Consider the following 20,957-nt stretch of genomic DNA (forward strand, 5'->3'; position numbering starts at 1 on the left):
AAGTGACGCTCAAATAGACTGCTTGGACCTGGATTGAGTCAAGTTTTTTTAAGTGTTGTTAGAGTTGCAGACACATAAGGAGTATTCCATCACATTTCTGACTTGTACCTTGTAGATGGTGGACAGGCTGTGGGGAGTCAGGATTCCTAGCCTCAGCAGCATTCCTAGCCTCAGATTTGTTCTTGTAGCCACTATTTCTGTGGCTAGTCCAAATCCGTTTCTGGTTAGTGGTATACTCCAGGATGTTGATGTAGGGAATTCAGCAAACACAATGTGATTGACTGTCGAGGTGGCGCAATGAATGAAGTGAATTGAATGAGCTGAAACCTGTAATCTGTGTGCTGGGGACCTTGGTAAGAGACTGAGGTACAAATGCTTCAGGCTTGGCTTCTGAACTGATGTGCTGTGCTCCCCCATCATTGGGGATGGAGATATTTGTCCAGGGGCTATAGTTGAATTTTATCATCTTGGATGTGGTCAGTGCCTCACACTTAGGTGGTCAAATATTAATTGCTAGTGCATCTCTCCATTTCTTCATATCTGGTGAATGAATCAAGGCTGGCATCAGGAGGTGGTTCACTGATGTCCTTTCGTGAAGGAAGCTGTGTCTTGAGCTCATCTGACCTATATGTAACTCCAGCCCCACAACAATGTGGTTGGCACTGAAGTGCCCTTTAAGCTGTTAAGATTTGTCAATAAATGCTTGCCTAACCAGCAGCGCCCACACTCGGAGTCATTTTTTTATAAAAAATGAGGCAGTGATAGTTAGGAATGCATCAGCCTTGTATTTTGATGTCTTGGCCTCCCACATCATTGTGGTTGGGGATGTTTAATTGCTTAATTGAGTTGCAGTGAGTTGCTTAATTGTCCACCCCCTTTAGCAAGTGGATGTGACAGAAATGCAGAGCTTAGATGTGATCTGTTGATTATGGAATCAATCAGCCCTGTCTATCACATGCTGTTTTCACTATTTAGCACACAAGTAGTTGTCGTGTGTAATCTTCAGGTTGACACCTCATTTTTAGGTATGCCTGATGCTGGGGTGCTAAATTGGGTGGGTGGGGTGGTTGGGTCGATCCTCTGGCTTGATTGTTATGGTAGAGTGAGTGATAATTCTACTGTTGTTCAGTCTGTTGAAAATCTGTCAGATTTAGCATGGTGGTAGTGTCACACAACATGACAGCAGATATTTTCAATGTGAAGGTGACATTTCATCTATACAAGGATTGTGTGGTGATTACTACAAACAGTACCATTGTGGACAGATCGGTGTCTGTTCCACCCTCAGGGCTTCTTCCAGTTGGTGGTCAACATGAAGGAGAACTGACTCATCATCCACCCCTCCTTCATTTAACAATTTATCTATTCATTTATTTTTCATTACTCTGAAATGTGATGTCTTTGTGTTAATGTAGCCCTTTCAATCAAAGTCTTTACACCATAACAGACAAACAGGGCAGTGCTCAACAGCTGAGGGTGTGCCGTCAATATTCAGAGCCAAATATCCAAGGAGGAAGGTGAGATATTGCTCTTGATGTCTCGTTCAGCTTCATGTGGAAGATCAAAAACATAGAGGCAAGTGAGAATTGGAAGAAGTGTTGAAATTGAGGACAGCAGATAGGTTGGGATTCTGTTTCTGATGATCAGTCTGTGATGGGAAAGTGTGCATACATATGTATAAATTAGGTGCAGGAGCTGGCCAATCAGCCCCTTGAGACTGATCATTCAATAAGATTGTGGTTAATATGATGTTAACCTCCAGTTGATATTTCTCACCTACTCCAATAGCGTCTTGTTTAGCAAGAATCTATCTACCTCTGCCTTTAAAATATTCAAGCACTTTGCTTTTACCATCCTTTGGGGAAGTGAATTCCAAAGATCCTCAGAGGAAGTATTTCTCCTATTCTGTTTTAAAAGGGCAACCCCTCAATCCTCCCCACAGAGGAAATATCCTCTCCACATCTAGCCAGACAAGATCCCTCAGAATTTCATATATTTGAATCCCCTTGTTTTTCAAAACTCTAGTGATACAAGCCTAGCCTGTTATGTGAAGTTTAGCCGTGATCTTATTAAATGTTGGAGCAGATGCAAAGGACCACGTGGCCTCCTCCTGTTTTTAAGTTATATGCTTCATATAACTTTTTAAGTCATATGTTCATATGCAGAAAGGTTGATAAGACAACGCACCCATTTCAGGTATTAGTCAAGAAAACCTTCTCTGAACTCCAATCCTCCTAAATCCTTAAATAAGATGACCAGTAGTGTGCACAGTGCTCCAGAGACCGTAAGATAGAGGAATGTACAACTGAAGCATAACCTCTCTCCTTTTATATTCAATTCTCTTTGTGACACATGATAATATTTTATTAGCATTTTTTAATTACTAGCTGTGCCTGCATGTGATTCATGCACGAGGACACTCCGATCCCTCTGCACCTCAGAGCTCAGCAATCTCTCACCATTTAGATCATGTGCCTTTTCACTCTTCCTGCTAAAGCAAACAATTTCACATTTTTCCACATTGTACTCCATGTACCACATCTTTTGGCTACTTATGGATTCCTTGTGTCCTCTTCACAACCACGCATTATTAAGTTTGGCATTACTAAGTTTGGCAACCACACCTTCTGGCCTTTCATCTGATTCATTTATATAAATTATAAACAGTTGAGGTCCCAGCACTGATCCCTGTGACATGCTTCTCATTGCATCTTATTAACCTGAAAAATACCCATTTATTTTTCCTTTTAGCTTTCTGTTACCCAGCCAATCATCATCCCATGCAAATATGCTAATCCCTATACCATGACCTTTTATTTTCTGTAATGACTAAGTTTTCATTGTCTCTCAATATGTGACAATCATTCAATAGTCCCCGTTACAATTTCTTTAATAATAGCTTGTTATGTTTTCTGAGAAATATTAAGCCAACTAGCCTGCAGTTTCCTGCTTTCTGACGTTGCTATCTTCCAATTTAGTTTAACTGTGGATGTAGGTTTGCTCGCTGAGCTGGAAGGTTCGTTTTCAGAGGTTTTGTCATCATACTAGGTAACCTCATCAGTGAGCCTCTGGATGAGGCACTGGTAGCATGGCCCGCTTTCTATTTATGTTTAGGTTTCCTTGAGTTCCGTGGATAGTGGGCCATGCTACCAGTGCTTCATTTGGAGGCTCACTGAAGATGTTATCTAGTATGGTGACGAAACGTCTGAAAGCGAACCTTCCAGCTCAGCGAGCAAACCTACATCCAGAACCTCAACCTGAGCTACAAATCTTGTCAAAACTCATTAGTTTAACTGTCCCTGTGTTTTGGAAGGCTAAATCAAATGCATCAACTATCTGATGAGCCACTTATTTTAAGACTCTCGGGTGAAGTCCATCAGGAACTCGGGTAATTGTCAGCAGGCAGCTCCAACAGTTTACTCAGTACCACTCCTCTGGTAATTGATTTTTCTGAGTTCCTCCTAATTTGTGGTTGTTTCTGTGATATTACTTGTATTCTCTATTGATTGATGCATATTGCTGTTCAGTTCATCTGCCTTTTCCTTATTTTCCATAATTGATTCTGCTGTCTTACTTTCAATAGGGCCAGCACCCACTTTCTTATCATTTCTCTAGATATTTATAGAAACTCCTATCTGCTTTAATATTTCTTGCTAGCTTTCTCTTGTACTTTAGGTTTTCCTCCTTTATTCATTTTCTGGTCGTTCTTTGTTTTCCTTTACATTCCATCCACATCTTCTCACCTGCCGCTTGTCTCTTTCCTTTGAGAAAAATTTGATTCTGTTTTTAAAATTAACCATGGTTAATGGATCTATTTTTTACCCTCATTGATGTGCTCAGCATAGAATTCAATGTGAAAGACAAAGGTGCAAACACTTCAGTCATTTCGGCTTCCAGCATCACAGGTGCCAACCTTCAGATTTTTTGATTCACTCACAAGATAACGTCATTTTCAATTGATTATACAAATTGAAATCTTCCATTGTTATTACCATGCCTTTCTGAGAAGCTCTCTCAATTTTATCCTTTATGTTCCAGTCTACTATAAGGTTACTGTTGTATCTTGTGCCCCACTACAATAAGTAATTTCTTATCTTTCTCTTTTTCCATTCCTAATCAACATGTTCAGATATGTTCTTACACACCTATGGAGCAGGTGGTACTTGAACCCAGGCTTCCTGGCTCAGAGGCAGGGGCACTACCACTGTACCACAATACTCCTCTTTTTCTCATTTCTATCCAAATTGTTTTGCTTGATTTCCTGAACTTGGGTCATCCCTCTAATACCTAACAGATCTCACTTCTCCCACAACAGTCTTTGAGCCCCACATTCATCTCTCTAACCTTGTTTATCCTTGGCTAATTTGCACATGGAAAACTGTGCATTATTACTGTAGCCATGTTTTGACGTTTTGCTTAATTTGGTGCTGAGCTCCTTGTTCTAACGATGCAGAATCTCCTCCTTTTGCCCTACCTATGTCGTTGTTAGCTACATGAACCACAATGACTGGATCCTCCCACACCCACTGCAAGTTCATTTCCAGTCTTGAGCAGATGCCCAAACCCTGGCACCAGGCAGACAAAACTTACTCACACTCTTTGCTGCAAAGAATGGTGTCAATCCCTCTGACTATAATTTCTCGTATTACCATACATTCCTTTCACTCCCCATTGCTGCCCCACCTCAATGGCTTACTGTTCCATGCAACCCTCACTTTCATCCAGACAAACCAAAAGAAAAGCTTCAATCCTGAAGGACAATTGCAAAGTTTAAAGCTCCTGCCTTACGGGAGTCCTTACCTGTTCCACTTGCAGTGACACTCTGCTATCTCTCCACACTCTTCAAAACAGACGACCCAAACCTAAGAGGTACACCTGCCTCCCGTTACAGAGAATTTGGGTAATCTTTCTGCTCCATCCTCTTAGTCACAGTAGCTGTTGTTCAGCCTCCAGCTCGTAAACTCTGAGCCGAAGTTCCTCAAATTTCAGACAATTGTTCTGGACCAAATTGGCATCCCGAATCTCCCATATACTGTAACTATGACACATCACCTGTCCTAATATCCTTAACATGTTCTAAGGAACTACGGAACAATTTATTCAGTTTTATATTTTAATTATGTTCTTAAATATTTTATTAACCTTGCCATCAATTACTTTACTGTTGAACCTTGGGGATAGACTAGATCTTAGCCGAGATCAACTGACCAGTTTCCTGAATAATAATCAGTTCTTGAAAATATGTTTGAAAAGCAACAACTACAGAAGGCCTCTTTTCCCCTTTCTCCTATTAACTCCCCTTAATCACAATCTCTCGCTTTATTGTAAATCACACTAATGTGACCAGTTTACAGATTATTTTTGATCAGCCCTTTAAAATGTGTGCAACACACCTCGGGCAGGTGAAACTTGAATTTAGACATTCTAGTTTTATGGATATTTTTAATCAACCTGTTCAGATATGTTTTGATGCATCCCTGAGGCAGATGGAACTTGAACCCAGGGTTCCAGGCACACTATGCCTGTCCCACAAAAATCGTTGTCTTTTCTGGTCATTTTCTAGTCAACATTTTGAAACGTGTGGTTATGGACCTCTGGAGTAGATGTACATTTGTTTTATTTATTTCATTTCATCTGTTTTACTCAACCTGTTCAAAGATGTCTTTACACCTCTGTGGGACTTAAACTCAGATCTCCTGGATGACAGGTAGGGACACTACCAATGTACCTTGGATAAGTCCTTGCTCACTGACTTATCCAGTTTCAGCTTGTTATTAATTATGCTGCTTTTTAATAAAAACTTTGTTAAAACCCTGCTTAATGGTTTTAACAACAGGACTGTGGATTTCTGTTTAATGCCAACTACTAAATAAATTAGTTTTGTACAAAATAAGAGTGAAGCTTACTTACCCAACTTACTTACATGCACTCACATCTACTTTTGCTATTTTTTATCAATAAAAGCATTAGAAATAGATGCTGGCATAGGCTATTCAGTCCTTCAAATTTGCTTTGTTATTCTACACGTTCTTGTCTGATCTATACCAGGTGTCAACTCGACTCTCGTGACAGCTCCTCAAAGCCCCCATCTTGTTAAAATTTCAAAATCTATCTACCTCCTCTTTAAATACTTTGAATGATCTAGCCTCCACAACTCTGGGGTAGTGACTTTCAGGCATTCAGTACTCTCTGGGAGAAGAAATTCCTTCACATTTCTGTGTACTGCAGACTACTCAGTTCAAGGGCAATTAGGGATGGATACCAGTGATGCCCAAAGCCCATTAAAAAGTAGAAAGAACATGTATTTTGAAGTACATCTTATACCGTCTGATAAGTTCTTGTTCATGGGGCTGTTAGTGTTTGGCTTGTGTGGCTTGTCCGCTGCAGTAAAGACTGTTATGTTAGTTTACAGCATCAGCATTCAAATACCATCATGTCATCGGTTCTAATTTCTACGTTTGTCTCAGCATGGATTTTCTTTTCAACAGTTTTCAAAAAAAAAAGTCATACCAAAAATGCTTGTGCAATATGATGTAAACAAAACCCTCACTCTGAAGAAACAGAACAGCAGAAATTTGGTTTCTTTTGCCACCTCAGATGGTTTTAAGGTGAACATTTTCACAATCTTCCTTTCTGTCAGTTTTCCACGCCACTACTCTTCCAGAAAAAAATTAACCTGTTCCTTTTATTATTGTCTGTTTTCAGTAGTCTGTGCTGTGTTCATCTATGTCAGATCCTGCAACAGTCTCACAACGATGGATAACAGGATAGAAAGTGGCTGTTCCAAGTCCAGAATGTCTCTGAGGAAAGAGGTGATTATTAAAAGCCTACTGAGTGGTTATGTTATGCATGAAATAGTCACTCACTCACAAACTAACTTCAAAGAGTAGGAGCTTCTATCATGTGCTGTTTTCAAACAATAGATTCTATGAGCCACAAGACTCAGGAACTGAAGTAGACCAGTCAGCCCACCGAGCTTGCTTCACCATGCAATGAGATCATGGCTGATCTAATACTCCTCAGTTCCATTTTCGTGATTTTTTTCCTCATAATCCCTGATTCCTTGCATGATTAAGATTCACTGAAGGCTTCCACTGCATTTTGTTTTGTCACATGTTTATTTTAAACCTTGTATGCAGCCCGCTGAGTATAGTGGTGCAATGCCAGATCAGAGAGCTACTGGGCAGTAATGAAACTATTTAAAATATTTCAAAACTCTGAATGTAGGAAAAGAAAGTACCTATGAATGATGATGTGGAACATATGTAAACATTGACAAATTAATTATCTTTTGGTAATAAATCTTAATGTTAGTATAACCCAATGTGACCTTTAGATTTAAGAAATTGACACTGACGAGTAGGAGAATCTCTGCAGATATTCTGCAAGGATAAATCTTCCTACTGTCTCTATATACACTTTTTCTGAAGGAGTGCTATTTTTGCTTTTGAAGCAGTATGAGAATTTTATTTGCTGTTAGTTAAATGTCAAACACACCTTATTTTCAGTAACTTCATAATATTCAGTCATTTGTGATTAACATGTGTTCACTTCTTACTCAGCGGTTTGTTCAGTGATTACGTTAATGATATTGGCTGAGATGATATCCTTGCCATTTTGTCAGGCCAATTCTGTCACAGTTAAACCACTTGGAAGTCAGGTTTGTTGTTTTCACTGAGCTGGTGCTCAGTATGTTGCTCTGGGATTGTTGGTGAAACATCTTTGGTGGTGGCACTTCACATTTGAAGAACATAGAACAGTACAGCACAGTACAGGGCATTCAGCCCTCAGTATTGTGCTGTCCTTTTATCTTTAAGATCAGATTAACCTATATATGCTTCCTTGTATGATCCTCCATGTGCCTATCCAAGAGTCGCTTAAATGTCCCTAATGTATTTGAGTCTACTACCACTGCTAACAGTGCACCCACCACTCTCTGTGTAAAGAACCCACCTCTGACATCTCCCCTAAACCTTCCTCCAATCACCTTAAAATTATGACCTGTCATGATTGACATTTCTGCCATGGGAAAATGTCTTTGGCTATCAACTCTATCTATGTCTCTCAACATCCTCGAACAAAATTAAAAATCACACAACAGCAGCCTATAGTTCAACAGGCCCGGAAGCACCAGCCTTCGAAGTGCCTCCCCCCAATGAAGAAGCAAACCTTTGAACGCTAGACCCTCCCCAAATAAACCCACTGGAGTGCAACACAGTGCTGTGCAATGCCTAACCATGTCCATCCCAGTCCAACACCAGCTTCTCCAAATCATCTCAACATCTTGTACACATCTCTCATCCTTCTTTGCTTCATTGAGAAAAGCTGTAGCTCCCTCAACCTTTTTTCATAACACATGCCCTGCAGTCCAGCCAGCGTTCTGGGAAATCTCATTCACATCCCTCTCCTGACCTTGAACCCCTCTGTTGACCTTCTAATGCATTAATGAGGTTGAGCCACAGGGGGTGCTGGTGCTGTCTTTTTCAGTAGAACGTCACGTTAGGGCTTTGTCTGTCATCTCCGCCATGATGTTCCTTCGCACTATTCATACATTGAAACCGTGATGTGTTGCTGTTGTAGAACCTTCTTTTGCATGAATTGGCTGCTGCAATTTCCTGCCTTACAGTCATGTATATGTTTCAAAGTAATTCATGAAAGGCCATAGTGAAGAAATCCAGGCGCTGAAAGTGGATCCTCCGATATTACTGGGAGTGTTTTTCATTGGTAACACAGAATTTGTAAAACTAGGTTCGTAGATTTCTTGTGGGACAAGCTTTTGTCAACAATAGCATATGGAGTTTTGAGGACCTTCAACCACTTTGAGATTTGGGTTTCTCCCCTGTTCAGAAAAGATTACTTTTAACTTCTAGTCCACAGGAGTTGAGTAGGTTTTCATGTGATCCCTGTAAGAAGACAACAGAACAAGTGCAGTCTGCTGTCAAACATCACATCTTGCAGACCTTTCAATACAAACATACTCCCAAAACGATCAAATAACCTTTTGTGCTTCACATCCTCATCTTTCCACTATCCATGAAAGAAAAGAGAGCTGTACATTTATGTTGTACATTTCAGGATCTCTGGCTCCAAGACATTTTGGAGCAATCAAGTACTTTTGAAGTGGGGTCACTTGAAGAAACAGCAGCATCCAATTATATACCAGCAGGCTCCCATAAACAGCAAGGTGATAATAACCAAATCATCTGTTTTATCAATGACAATATCATTGAGAATAATCTCCTTGCTCTTTGAAAGTTTGTCATGGGATACTATATATTTGAGATGAAAAAGATTTGTTTATTTCCAAGTGAAATTTCAATAACACTCATTATGTCCACTAAATTGATGGGAATGTATAGTTCAATATTCTATTCACCTCAACTTGCAACCTGAACCTCTTCATGCTGACTTAATTTGGAAGTCAACTGATTGAGACGTGCATTGACTTTAGCACATGAAACAGAGAGTAGGCGTTGGGGGCGATACAGTGGCTCAGTGGTTAGCTCTGCTGCTCCTCAGCGCCAGGGACCCAGGTTCAATTCCAACCTCGAGTGACTGTCTGTGTGGAGTTTACGTTGGTTTCCCCATGTCTGTGTATGTTTCCTCCGGGTGCTCCAGTTTCAGTCCAAGGATGTGCAGGTTAGGTGAATTGGCCAAGCTAAATGCCCATAGTGTCCAGGGATGTGTAGGTTAGGTACGTTGGTCAGGGGTAGATATGGAGTGATAAGGCGGGGGGGGAAATGGGTCTGGATGAGTTGCTCTTTGGAGGGCCGTTGTGGACTTGTGGGGCCGAATGGCCTGTTTCCACACTAGGGATTCTGTGAATAAATGGGTAGTTCTCAGATAGGCAGTCTGTGAGCTGATTGTTGTTTGGGCCTCAGGTATTTAAAACTTTTATCAGTGATTTGAATGTGAGGACCAAATGTAAATTTCCAAATTTTCTGTTGGTATTGTATCTCAGGAGTCAGCCTGGTGAGCCTTCATTGCACCCTCACTTTAGCAAGTATATCCTTTCTTAGATAATAAGACGCTGAAAAATATGTTGCTGGAAAAGCGCAGCAGGTCAGGCAACATCAAGGAGCAGGAGAATCGACGTTTTGGGCATAAGCACTTCTTCAGGGATGAGGAAAGTGTGTCCACCAGGCTAAGATAAAATGTAGGGAAGAGGGACTTGGGGGAAGGGCGTTGGGAATGCGATAGGTGAAAGGAGGTTAAGGTGAGGGTGATTGGCCGGAGAGGGGGTGGGGGCGGAGAGGTTGGGAAGAAGATTGCAGGTCAAGAAGGCGGTGCTGAGTCCGAGGGTTGGGACTGAGATAAGGTGGGGGGAGGGGAAATGAGAAAGCTGGAGAAATCTGCATTCATCCTTTGTAGTTGGGGGATTCCCAGGCGGAAGATGAGGCGCTCTTCCTCCAGGCGTCGTGTTGCCATGGTCCGGCGATGGAGGAGGCCAAGGACCTGCATGTCCTTGGCGGAGTGGGAGGGGGAGTTAAAGTGTTCAGCCACGGGGCGGTTGGATTGGTTGGTGCGGGTGTCCCAGAGGTGTTCCCTGAAACATTCCGAAAGTAGGAGACCTGTCTCCCCAATATAGAGGAGGCCACATCGGGTGCAGCGGATGCAGTAAATGATGTATGTGGAGGTGCAGGTGAATTTGTGACAGATATGGGGTCTTGGAGCCTTAAAGGGAAGTGAGGGGGGAGGTGTGGGTGCAAGTTTTGCATTTCTTGCAGTTGCAGGGGAAGGTGCCGAGAGTGGAGGTTGGGTTGGTGGGGGGTGTGGATCTGACGAGGGAGTCGCGGAGGGAGTGGTCTTTCTGAAACGCTGATAGGGGAGGGGAGGGAAAGATATCCTTGGTGGTGGGGTCTGTTTGGAGGTGGCAGAAATGACGAAGGATGATACGATGTATCTGGAGGTTGGTGGGGTGGTAGGTGAGGACCAGTGGGGTTCTGTCCTGGTGGCAATTGGAGGGGCGGGGTTCAAGGGCGGAGGAGCGGGAAGTGGAGGAGATGCGGTGGAGGGCATCGTCAACCACGTCTGAGGGGAAATTGCGGTCTTTGAAGAAGGAGGCCATCTGGGTTGTTTGGTATTGGAATTGGTCCTCCTGAGAGCACATGCGGCAGAGGCGAAGGAATTGGGAATATGGAATGGAGCTTTTACAGGGTCGGAGGAGGTGTAATCTAGGTAGCTGTGGGAGTCGGTCGGTTTATAGTAAATGTATGTATTGAGTCGGTCGCCCGAGATAGAAATAGAGGTGTCTAGGAAGGGGAGGGAGGAGTCTGAGACGGTATAGGTAAATTTGAGGTTGGGGTGGAAGGTGTTAGTAAAGTGGATGAACTGTTCAACCACCTCGTGGGAGCACGAGGTAGCGCCAATACAGTCATCGATGTAGCGGAGGAAAAGGTGGGGGGTGGTGCCAGTGTAGCTGCGGAAGATGGACTGTTCCACATATCCAACGAAGAGGCTGGCATAGCTGGGGCCCATGCGGGTGCCCATGGCTACTTCTTTGGTTTGCAGGAAGTGGGAGGATTGGAAAGAGAAGTTTTTCAGAGTGCCCAAAATCCACAAACCTGACTGCCCTGGCCGACCCATTGTCTCAGCCTGCTCCTGCCCCACCGAACTCATCTCTGACACCTCGACACGGTCCTGTCCCCCTTAGTCCAAAACTCCCCACCTACGTTCGGGACACCACCCACGCCCTCCACCTCCTCCATGATTTTCGCTTCCCTGGCCCACAACGCCTTATCTTCACCATGGACATCCAATCCCTCTCCACCTCCATTCTCCATCACAAAGGCATCAAAGCCCTCCGCTTCTTCCTTTCCCGCTGACCCAACCAGTACCCTTCCACTGACACCCTGCTTCGACTGACTGAACTGGTCCTCACTCTGAACAACTTCTCTTTCCAATCCTCCCACTTCCTCCAAACCAAAGGAGTAGACATGGGCACCCGCATGGGCCCCAGCTATGCCAGCCTCTTCGTCGGATATGTGGAACAGTCCATCTTCCGCAGCTACCTGGCACCACACCCACCTTTTCCTCCGCTACATCGATGACTGTATCGGCGCTACCTCGTGCTCCCACGAGGAGGTTGAACAGGTCATCCACTTTACTAACACCTTCCACCCCGACCTCAAATTTACCTGGACCGTCTCAGACTCCTCCCTCCCCTTCCTAGACCTCTCCATTTCTATCTCGGGCGACCAACTCAACATGGACATTTACTATAAACCGACCGATTCCCACAGCGACCTAGATTGCACCTCCTCCCACCCTGTCCCCTGTAAAAACGCCATCCCATATTCCCAATTCCTTTGCCTCCACCGCATCTGCTCCCAGGAGGACCAATTCCAATACCAAACAACCCAGATGGCCTCCTTCTTCAAAGACCGCAATTTCCCCTCAGACATGGTTGACGATGCTCTCCACTGCATCTCCTCCACTTCCCGCTTCTCTGCCCTTGAACCCCGCCCCTCCAATTGCCACCAGGACAGAACCCCACTGGTCCTCACCTACCACCCCACCAACCTCCAGATACATCGTATCATCCATTGTCATTTCTGCCACCTCCAAACAGACCCCACCACCAAGGATATCTTTCCCGCCCCTCCCCTATTAGCGTTCCGGAAAGACCACTCCCTCCGCGACTCCCTCGTCAGGTCCACACCCCCCACCAACCCAATCTCCACTCTCGGCACCTTCCTCTGCAACTGCCAGAAATGCAAAACTTGTGTCCACACCTCCCCCCTCACCTCCCTCCAAGACCCCAAGGGATCCTTCCATATCCGTCACAATTTCAACTACACCTCCACACACATCATTTACTGCACCCGATGTGGCCTCCTCTACATTGGGTAGACAGGCTACCTACTTGCGGAACGTTTCAGAGAACACCTCTGGAACACCCGCACCAACCAACCCAACCGCCCCGTGGCTGAACGCTTTACTCCCACTCCGCCAAGGACATGCAGGTCCTTGGCCTCCTCCATCACCAGACCATGGCAACATGACGCCTGGAGGAAGAGCGCCTCATCTTCCGCCTAGGAACCCTCCAACCATAAGGGGTGAATGCAGATTTCTCCAGCTTTCTCATTTCCCCTCCCCCCACCTTATCTCAGTCCCAACCCTCGGACTCAGCACCACCTTCTTGACCTGCAATCTTCTTCCCGACGTCTCCGCCCCCACACCCTTTCCGGCCTATCACCCTCACCTTAACCTCCTTCCACCTATCACATTCCCAATGCCCCTCCCCCAAGTCCCTCCTCCCTACCTTTTCTCTGAGCCTGCTTGGCACACCCTCCTCATTCCTGAAGAAGGGCTTATGCCCAAAATGTCGATTCTCCTGCTCCTTGGATGCTGCCTGACCTGCTGCGCTTTTCCAGCAACACATTTTTCAGCTCTGATCTCTAGCATCTGCAGTCCTCACTTTCTCCTTAGATAAGAAGACCACAATTATTCAAAATACTCTGATTGTGGTCTCACCAAAGTGGTCCATTATAGCAGTAATCATCTTTGCTCCTGTACTCACATTTGCAAAAGTAGGGTAGCTTGAGGCGGATGCAAAGGGACTTCAGAGAGGTGTAGACAGACTGAGTGAGTGGGCAAGAATATGACAGATGGAATGTAATGTGGGAAAATGTGAAGTTATCCACTTCAGTAGAAAAAAATATGCAGCCTATTTCTTTAATCATAAGAGATTGGGACATGTGGATATCCAGAGGAACCTGGAAGAACTTGATATAATTCACTGAAAACTAACATGCAGTTGCAGGACCAATTAGGAACACCATTTAGATTGATTGGCTGCATTGGCAGCACGGTGGTTCAGCAGTTAACACTGCTGCCTCACAGCATCAGGGACCTGGGTCCACTTCCACCCTCGGGTGACCAAGATACCCCAGATTTCTCCCACAATCAAAAGATGCGCAAGTTAGGTGGATTGGCCATGCTAAATTGCCCAGTGTCCTGGGATGTGTCGGTTGAGTATGTTAGCTATAGGTAGTGCAGGGCTACAGGGATAGGATGGAGGAGTAGGACTGGGTGGGATGCTCTTCGGAGGATCGGTGTGGACCTGTTGTGCTGAATAACCTGTTTCCACACTAGGGATTCTATGTAATTTATCCTACTATTAAGCACCGTACAACTGAATTTGGTTCTGAACTGAAGTGATAACCCTCTGTTTCTATTGGTTCTTGTTTCCAACTTGCTGATGATCTCTGTCTCATTTTGGAACAAATCCATAAATTTGGGGAAAAAACTATTACAATCTAGTCAATCACTGATAATTACATAGTATCTTAAATGCTGCATTTCTTTATCAGTGTTACAGCTCAGATGGGAAAGCCCACTGATTCTAAAGCCCCACAGTACTGAGCTGCAACATATGTTAATAATGTAACTGAAGAATGCAAAGTCCTAGATTTATCTGGCTGATGGAATAACGTGAGCGAAATAGGCTGACCAACTACCTAACCATAGCTATAGTTTATTACAAATATCAAATCTCTGTCCTGCTCATTGGTGCACTGCCTGCTCAATAGTGCTGTGTATTCCAACATGTAGCTTTCAGCTTTAAAATTAACACTTTTGAATGAGCAACAGCAAAATAGAGGTAATCTTTCAGCTGGGGGTCAATGTGCTTGACAGTTATTTGCAATTCTTTATTGAACTATGGAGAAGGGCTGTCTGTTCCTTGAATGCATGGGAAAAGATGGTCTCAGTTGACGTTGACATTGAAACTGCTGGACTAGCTTCTGGATATGAGTGTGGGCTACACATTGTGTAGTTTTGCACAGTGATTTGCACTTCCGTAAGGGCTATTTCTCTGTCTGTCTTGGAGGTGGTGTCCTATGTGGGGGTAAGCCCTGAAATGGGTAAACAATCCAAGTTGAAAATGTGCTGCTGGAAAAGCGCAGCAGGTCAGGCAGCATCCAAGGAGCAGGAGAATTGACGTTTCGGCCATGAGCCCTTCTTCAGGAATGAGGAAAGTGTGCCAAGCAGGCTAAGATAAAAGGTAGGGAGGAGGGACTTGAGGGAGGGGCGTTGGAACAATCCAAGTGGCAAGTTAACAGGAGCTATTAGTACAGCTCCTGGAGCCAGTCTGCCATGTCTCTATTAGGTTGGGCTATTTCTCTGCTCCAGGTAAGAAGGAAACGCACTCAGGGAATCTCCATTATCTGCAGCAATTCCAGGATGTCACATGCCTATGACAGGAAACGTGATTATACATTTTAAAATTCACATCATTGCAACAGTTTAGGGAGCAAGCCTCCTCATTGGTGCAAGATCAGGGAACATTTTTAGTAAATGGTTAAGGACCTCAGCCAAAGCTTGATCGTTGATTTAACTGTATCAAACAGACTGAATCTTGAAACTCTTAACCACTATTTCCCTTTAAATTGAAGAAGTCATCTCCTAATTGTGTTCTCTTTGCCCAGTCTATGGATTTATCTGAGTTGGTCATGTCACTGAACCATTCCTTAGTGTCCTTTCTTCTTTAGTGTGATCAAAGAAACTGAAATGTTGTTGTTTTGCTGTTTTGTAGATGCTGAGCAGCCAACACCAATTTTCAATGAAGACCTTGCTACAGAGCATGAGGCAACTGTGTAATGTTACACTTGGTCAGCATTGGAAGGGAAATGACAACATTACTGAGGTTTGTATGTTGAGCTTTTAATAGTTAAACATCTTAGAATATTGGACAGTCATGAGTTCTGTAGTGTGAGGTTATATGCCACAGAGATGTGGCCTATGGTACGTTGCTAGATGCAGTGTAAATGGGAACATACTGCAGTCTCCCGATGTGAACCTGGCTACTAAAGCAGTCTGCTTGTGTGAACCTGGCTCCTAAAGTCTCCCTGTGATCCAGTTCCTAATGCAGTCTCCCCGCGTGTGAGTGCAATCTCACTGTGCCAACATTATTCTCTTTTGGGAGACTGCCTTACAAAATTTGAATTGCTTATTCTTTGGGTAGTTTATACAGCAACAGAAATATTCAATTCATAATATGTTCTGACAGTACCGTGTGAAGATGCACCAATTTCGAAAGGTTTAGTAAAGGAAAAATGTTCAACATCTGATAAATAGTACAGGATTGCTGGAAGCAAATTAAGCATATGCAAGAGAATGGCAAGGAAGAAAATATACTCCAACTGTTGAAATTGGAACGTTGTGGCCAAATGTCTGACCCAAGCAACTTCTGTTAATGTTCATCTTAACTTGGTAGAATCCTACTCTGTGCTTGCTATTGCATTGTCTGTTTCTCCTACCTTGCTTCAACTATCTACCTGACCTGTCCTTAAATAGGTGACCTGCTATCTGCTTCAGTTACTAACTCAGCTTGTGCAATTTACAGCCTCGCAAATCTTCCGTAGAAGGGTTTCTCTTGCTTTCTGAATCTTGGATTTAATTTAGTTCGGTACACCTCAATCACTGTTTCTATCAACCCTCTTTCACCCCTTCATAATTTTTAAGTGCTTTGCAATCAAACCATGATCCATTTTTTTCATCAAATACACCATATTGTCAGTATCAACTCTTCATTGGAGAAATCTAAACTGATGATACTGCATTGTGCTCTGCTCGAAGCCAAGGATGGCCTGGTGGTTCAGTGTTGCCTCACAGCAGCAGGGACCTGAGTTTCACGCTTGGGTGACTCTCAGGATTTACATGTATTTGGAAAAGCAAGGACTGAATATGATAGTCAGCATGGCTTTGTGCATGGGAAATCATGTCTCACGAATTTGATGGAGTTTCTTGAAGAAGTAACAAAGAGGATTGATGAGGGCAGAGCGGTGGACGTGATCAATGTAGACTTCTGTAAGGCGTTCGACAAGGTTCCTCATTGTAGACTGGTTAGCAAGGCTAGATCTCATGGAATGTCGGGAGAACTAGCCATTTGGATACAGAACTGGCCCAAAGGTAGAAGAAAGAGGGTATTGGTGTTTTTCAGACTGGAGGCCTGTGACCAGTGTTGTGCCACAAGGATCAATGCTGAGTCCGCTGTGTTTCGTCATTTTATATAAATGATTTAGATGTGAACATGGGAGATTTAGTTACTAAGTTTGCAGATGACACCAAAATTGGAGGTGTAGCGGACAGTGAAGAAGGTTAACTCCTAGTACAACGGGATCTTGATCAGATGGGCCATTGGGCTGAGGAGTGGCAGATGGAGATTAATTTAATTAAATGTGAGGTGCTGCATTTTGGAAAGGCAAATCAGAGCAGGATTTATACACTTAATGGTAAGGTCCTGGGGAGCGTTACTGAACAAAGAGACCTTGGACTGCAGGTTCATAGTTCCTTGAAAGTAGAGTCACAGGTAGATAGGATAGTGAAGAAGGCATTTAGGATGCTTCCCTCTATTGGTCAGAGCATTGAGGATAGGAGTTGGGAGGTCATGTTGCAGCTGTACAGGACATCAGTTAGGCCACTTTGAAATATCGTGTGCAATTCTGGTCTCCTTCCTATCAGAAGGATATTGTGAAACTTGAAAGGGTTCAGAAAAGATTTACAGGGATATTGCCAGGGTTAAAGGGCTTTGCCAGGGTTAAAGGGTTTTAGCTATACGGACAGACTGAATGGGCTAGGGCTATTTTCCCTGGAGTGTCGCAGACTGAGGGGTGACCTTATAGAGGTTTACAAAATCATGAGAGGCATGGATAGGATAAATAGACAAAATCTTTTCCCTGGGGTGGGGAAATCCAGAGCTAGAGGGCATAGGTTTAGGGTGAGAGAGGAAAGACATAAATGAGACCTAAGGGGCAACCTTTGCATGCAGAGGGTAGTGCATGTATGGAATGAGCTGCCAGAGGAAATGGTGGAGGTTAGTGCAATTGCAGCACTTAAAAAGCATCTGGAATGAGTACATGAATAGGAAAGGTTTAGAGGGATATGGGCCAACTGGGACGAGATTAATTTAGGATACCTGGTTGGTGTGGACGGATTGGACCAAAGGGTCTGTTTCTGTGCTGTCCAGCTCTATGACTCTAACTGACTGCATGGAGTTCGCACATTCTGTCCATATCTACATGGGTTTCCTCTCACAGTCTAATGTGGTGCTGGAAAAGCACAGCAGGTCAGGCAGCATCCGCGGAGCAGGAGAATCCACGTTTCTGGCATTCCTGATTAAGGGCTTATGCCTGAAACGTCGATTCTCCTGCTCCTCAGATGCTGCCTGACCTGCTGTGCTTTTCCAGCACCACACTTTTCGACTCTGATCTGCAGCATCTGCAGTCCTCCCTTTCTCCTAGATATTTCCTCTTACAGTCCAAAGATGTGCAGGCTAAGTGAATTAGTAATGGGAAATGCAAGGTAGAGGTTAGACCTGGTGGGATGCTCTTCAGAGGCTAGATGTGGACTTAATGGGCTGAATGGCCTGCTTCCACACTGTAGGGATTCCATAATTCTATGTCTCTCCTTCCATTTGGTCTTGCCTTCATTGTTTTCCACAGCAAAACTGCCGTGTTTGTTTAGACCACCTGAATGAACCTCAGACTTGCCTCTCTGCAGTGGTGGAATTTGAACCCTTGTTTCCAGAGCGCTATCCTGAGCCTCTGGATGACTAGCCCAGCGACAACGTCACTTCAACACTATCTCCTCAATGCATGGTTGAAAGCTCTGAGTATAACTTGAGTATTTTACTATGTCTGCCACAGCCTAATTATTTAAAGTTGTAATAGTTTGATGTGTATGATTATCAGAGAGAAATATAAATATAATGAAAAGCAGATCTTCCTACAGCTCACTCCATTACAAATGGAAAGAATTGTAGCTCATCGTCAGGCTGCAAGAAACCACACCATGGGACATTTCAATCTCATTTATTTGCAGTTAACAATATCAACAGCAGAGGCTGCTCAAGTTCATAGTTCTACATGAAACACAATTCATGGTCAGCCCAGCAGAATAAGGGAAGACTGCACTTGTGTTTTAATGTTAAGATGCTTCAAGGATTGAATTGCTTTTAAAGCATGTGTAAGGAAGAACAATAGCCACCCTGCGTGCAGCAAGCTCTCAAATAGCAGCAGCATAATTAACCAGATAATCTAGTGGTATTGGATGAGGAATAGTCTTATCCAGGAGCCTGGAGAATTTACCTGTTCCATTTAGTAGAGTGCTATGGGACTGCTTGCATTTATTTGAACATGTTGACATTCATGAGCATACAGCAGTCCCTCAGGACTGACCCTTTGACAATGCAGCACTCCCTAAGATTGTGAGACCGAAGAACGAGAGTCCCGTCAAGCTCATTCCACCATTCAGTAGGATCATGGCTGATCCAACATTCTTTATTAGAGTGGTGCTGGAAAAGCACAGCAGATCCGGCAGCATACAAAGAACAGGGAAATCAACGTTTCGGGCATTCCTGATGAAGGGCTTTTGCCTGAAGCGTTGATTTTCCTGCTCATCGGATACTGCCTGACTTGCTGTGCTTTTCCAGCGCTATTTTCAGTATCCACAATACACTTTTTTTGTTGTTTTTTTTCCATGTTCTTTATTATTATTGGAATATTCAAGGAGTCTTCCACTGTAAAGACTGATGCAAAATATCTGTTTAACTCCTCTGCCAATTCCTTGATCTCCTTCCCAGATTCATTTTCTAAGGAGCTTATTATCAGTTTGACCTCTCTCTTCCTTACTCTGTTTTTAAATAAGGTCTTTTTATCAGTCTTTATATTCCTTTCTAGTTTGCCCTCGTAGTTTATTTGCTCTGTCTTTATTATCTTCTTAGCCTCCTTTGCTGGACTCTGAATTTATCCCAGTCTTTCGGACAGTCACTGAGTCTTACCTCCTAACATATCTTTCAACTTTATATTCTTATTAATTTATTTGGATAAACATTGTTGCTTTATCCATCTCTTTCCCTGCTGAGGGCTGACCCCCCCCCCCACATGGTGCTGTTCCATCATTACTACGCTAAAATTTCTGTTGAATCCTTTGGTCCGAATTCTGAAACCCCACTGTTAGGTGTTGATACACCCGAACCGTGGTTAATTCAAGTTTCTCCAATTGCTGGAGTTTCCTGGTCAGTGTGTGCAATTATCACCTTTCAGCTGCAGTTTGCAACTTGGATGCTTATTACCCCCATCCACATCACTGAAGTTTATGATTTTAAAAAAAACAATGTACAAAATTGTGTTATTCCTCAGATGTTGCCATACTGTGAAGCAGTCACTCAAATAACCTTTTCTGTGGTTCTACAGGTCACTTTCTTGGGGTTTTCCAGTTCAACTGAAGATGAAGATTTGGTTGACAAACAGGTATTGTCATTTTAGACTATAGAAAGATGGTCTGTGGCCAGTATTTAAATTTGCATTGCTTTGTGTTCCTTTAATAAGCAAAATGCTCTTTGCCTTTTCTTCTTTGCTTCTGATTAGTAATGTTAGATGGGCAGCATTGTTATTTTACTGGTGTGCAATGCTGCACTTTATGAACTCCATTTGGTTTTTGAGTCTCACACAATTGGAGACACAGATGTGTGTTTGGAACATCTTTCAATGATTGCAACAAATTAGAAAATTAGTCCTTGTACAGTTTCGAATTTCAAGGTATGCTTCACATTGAATGGAAGACTGTAGAGGTATATCCAGTTTCAGAGAAGGTTGACTAGATTGATACCTGGAATGAACAGGTACTTTTATGTTGAAAGGTTGGAGAGTCTGGGCTCCTTTCCACTGAAGTGGAGAAGAATGCGAAGTGATTTGATTGAAGTGTATAAGGTTCTAAATGGCCTTGACAAGGTGGATGAAAGTGCAGTGTTTCCTCTCATAGGTTAGTCCAGAGCTTGGGCTGCTACTCTTGAGATGTTCCCAAATGTATTGGGTGATAGTGCATCTCTGAACAAGCAGCTCAATAGTTGTTTGCTAGATCAGCAAAGCCTCTGACAGTGCACCAGACTGTTAATGGAAAATCAAATTCCTTACAGTTGTGACTGACCCAGTCCTGGACTGACCACTGGATAA

General features: G+C 43.4%; 1 protein-coding gene across 8 annotated transcripts in view; it reads left to right on the forward strand.

Annotated features, from left to right (window-relative positions):
* akap11 (A-kinase anchoring protein 11) overlaps window positions 1-20,957 on the forward strand; it is a 104,054-nt gene that overhangs the window by 4,203 nt on the left and 78,894 nt on the right. Inside the window, exons 3-8 of one of the 8 annotated variants that reach the window (XM_087993170.1) lie at window positions 1,456-1,517; window positions 5,659-5,707; window positions 6,489-6,608; window positions 6,706-6,812; window positions 15,539-15,649; window positions 20,199-20,255. In XM_087993170.1, the coding sequence (XP_087849296.1) occupies window positions 6,756-6,812; window positions 15,539-15,649; window positions 20,199-20,255 (225 nt within the window). In that variant the 5' untranslated portion in view covers window positions 1,456-1,517; window positions 5,659-5,707; window positions 6,489-6,608; window positions 6,706-6,755. Of the gene's footprint in view, window positions 1-1,094; window positions 1,518-5,563; window positions 5,708-6,488; window positions 6,609-6,705; window positions 6,813-15,538; window positions 15,650-20,198; window positions 20,256-20,957 lie in introns of those variants that run through there. The other 7 variants (XM_043694432.2, XM_087993171.1, XM_043694437.2 and 4 more) reach the window with 7 other exon arrangements.

Source organism: Chiloscyllium plagiosum, unplaced genomic scaffold, assembly GCF_037043375.1.
Source record: "Chiloscyllium plagiosum isolate Xiang-an unplaced genomic scaffold, Cpla_swu_hap1 HiC_scaffold_12, whole genome shotgun sequence".
Lineage (NCBI taxonomy): Eukaryota > Metazoa > Chordata > Chondrichthyes > Orectolobiformes > Hemiscylliidae > Chiloscyllium > Chiloscyllium plagiosum.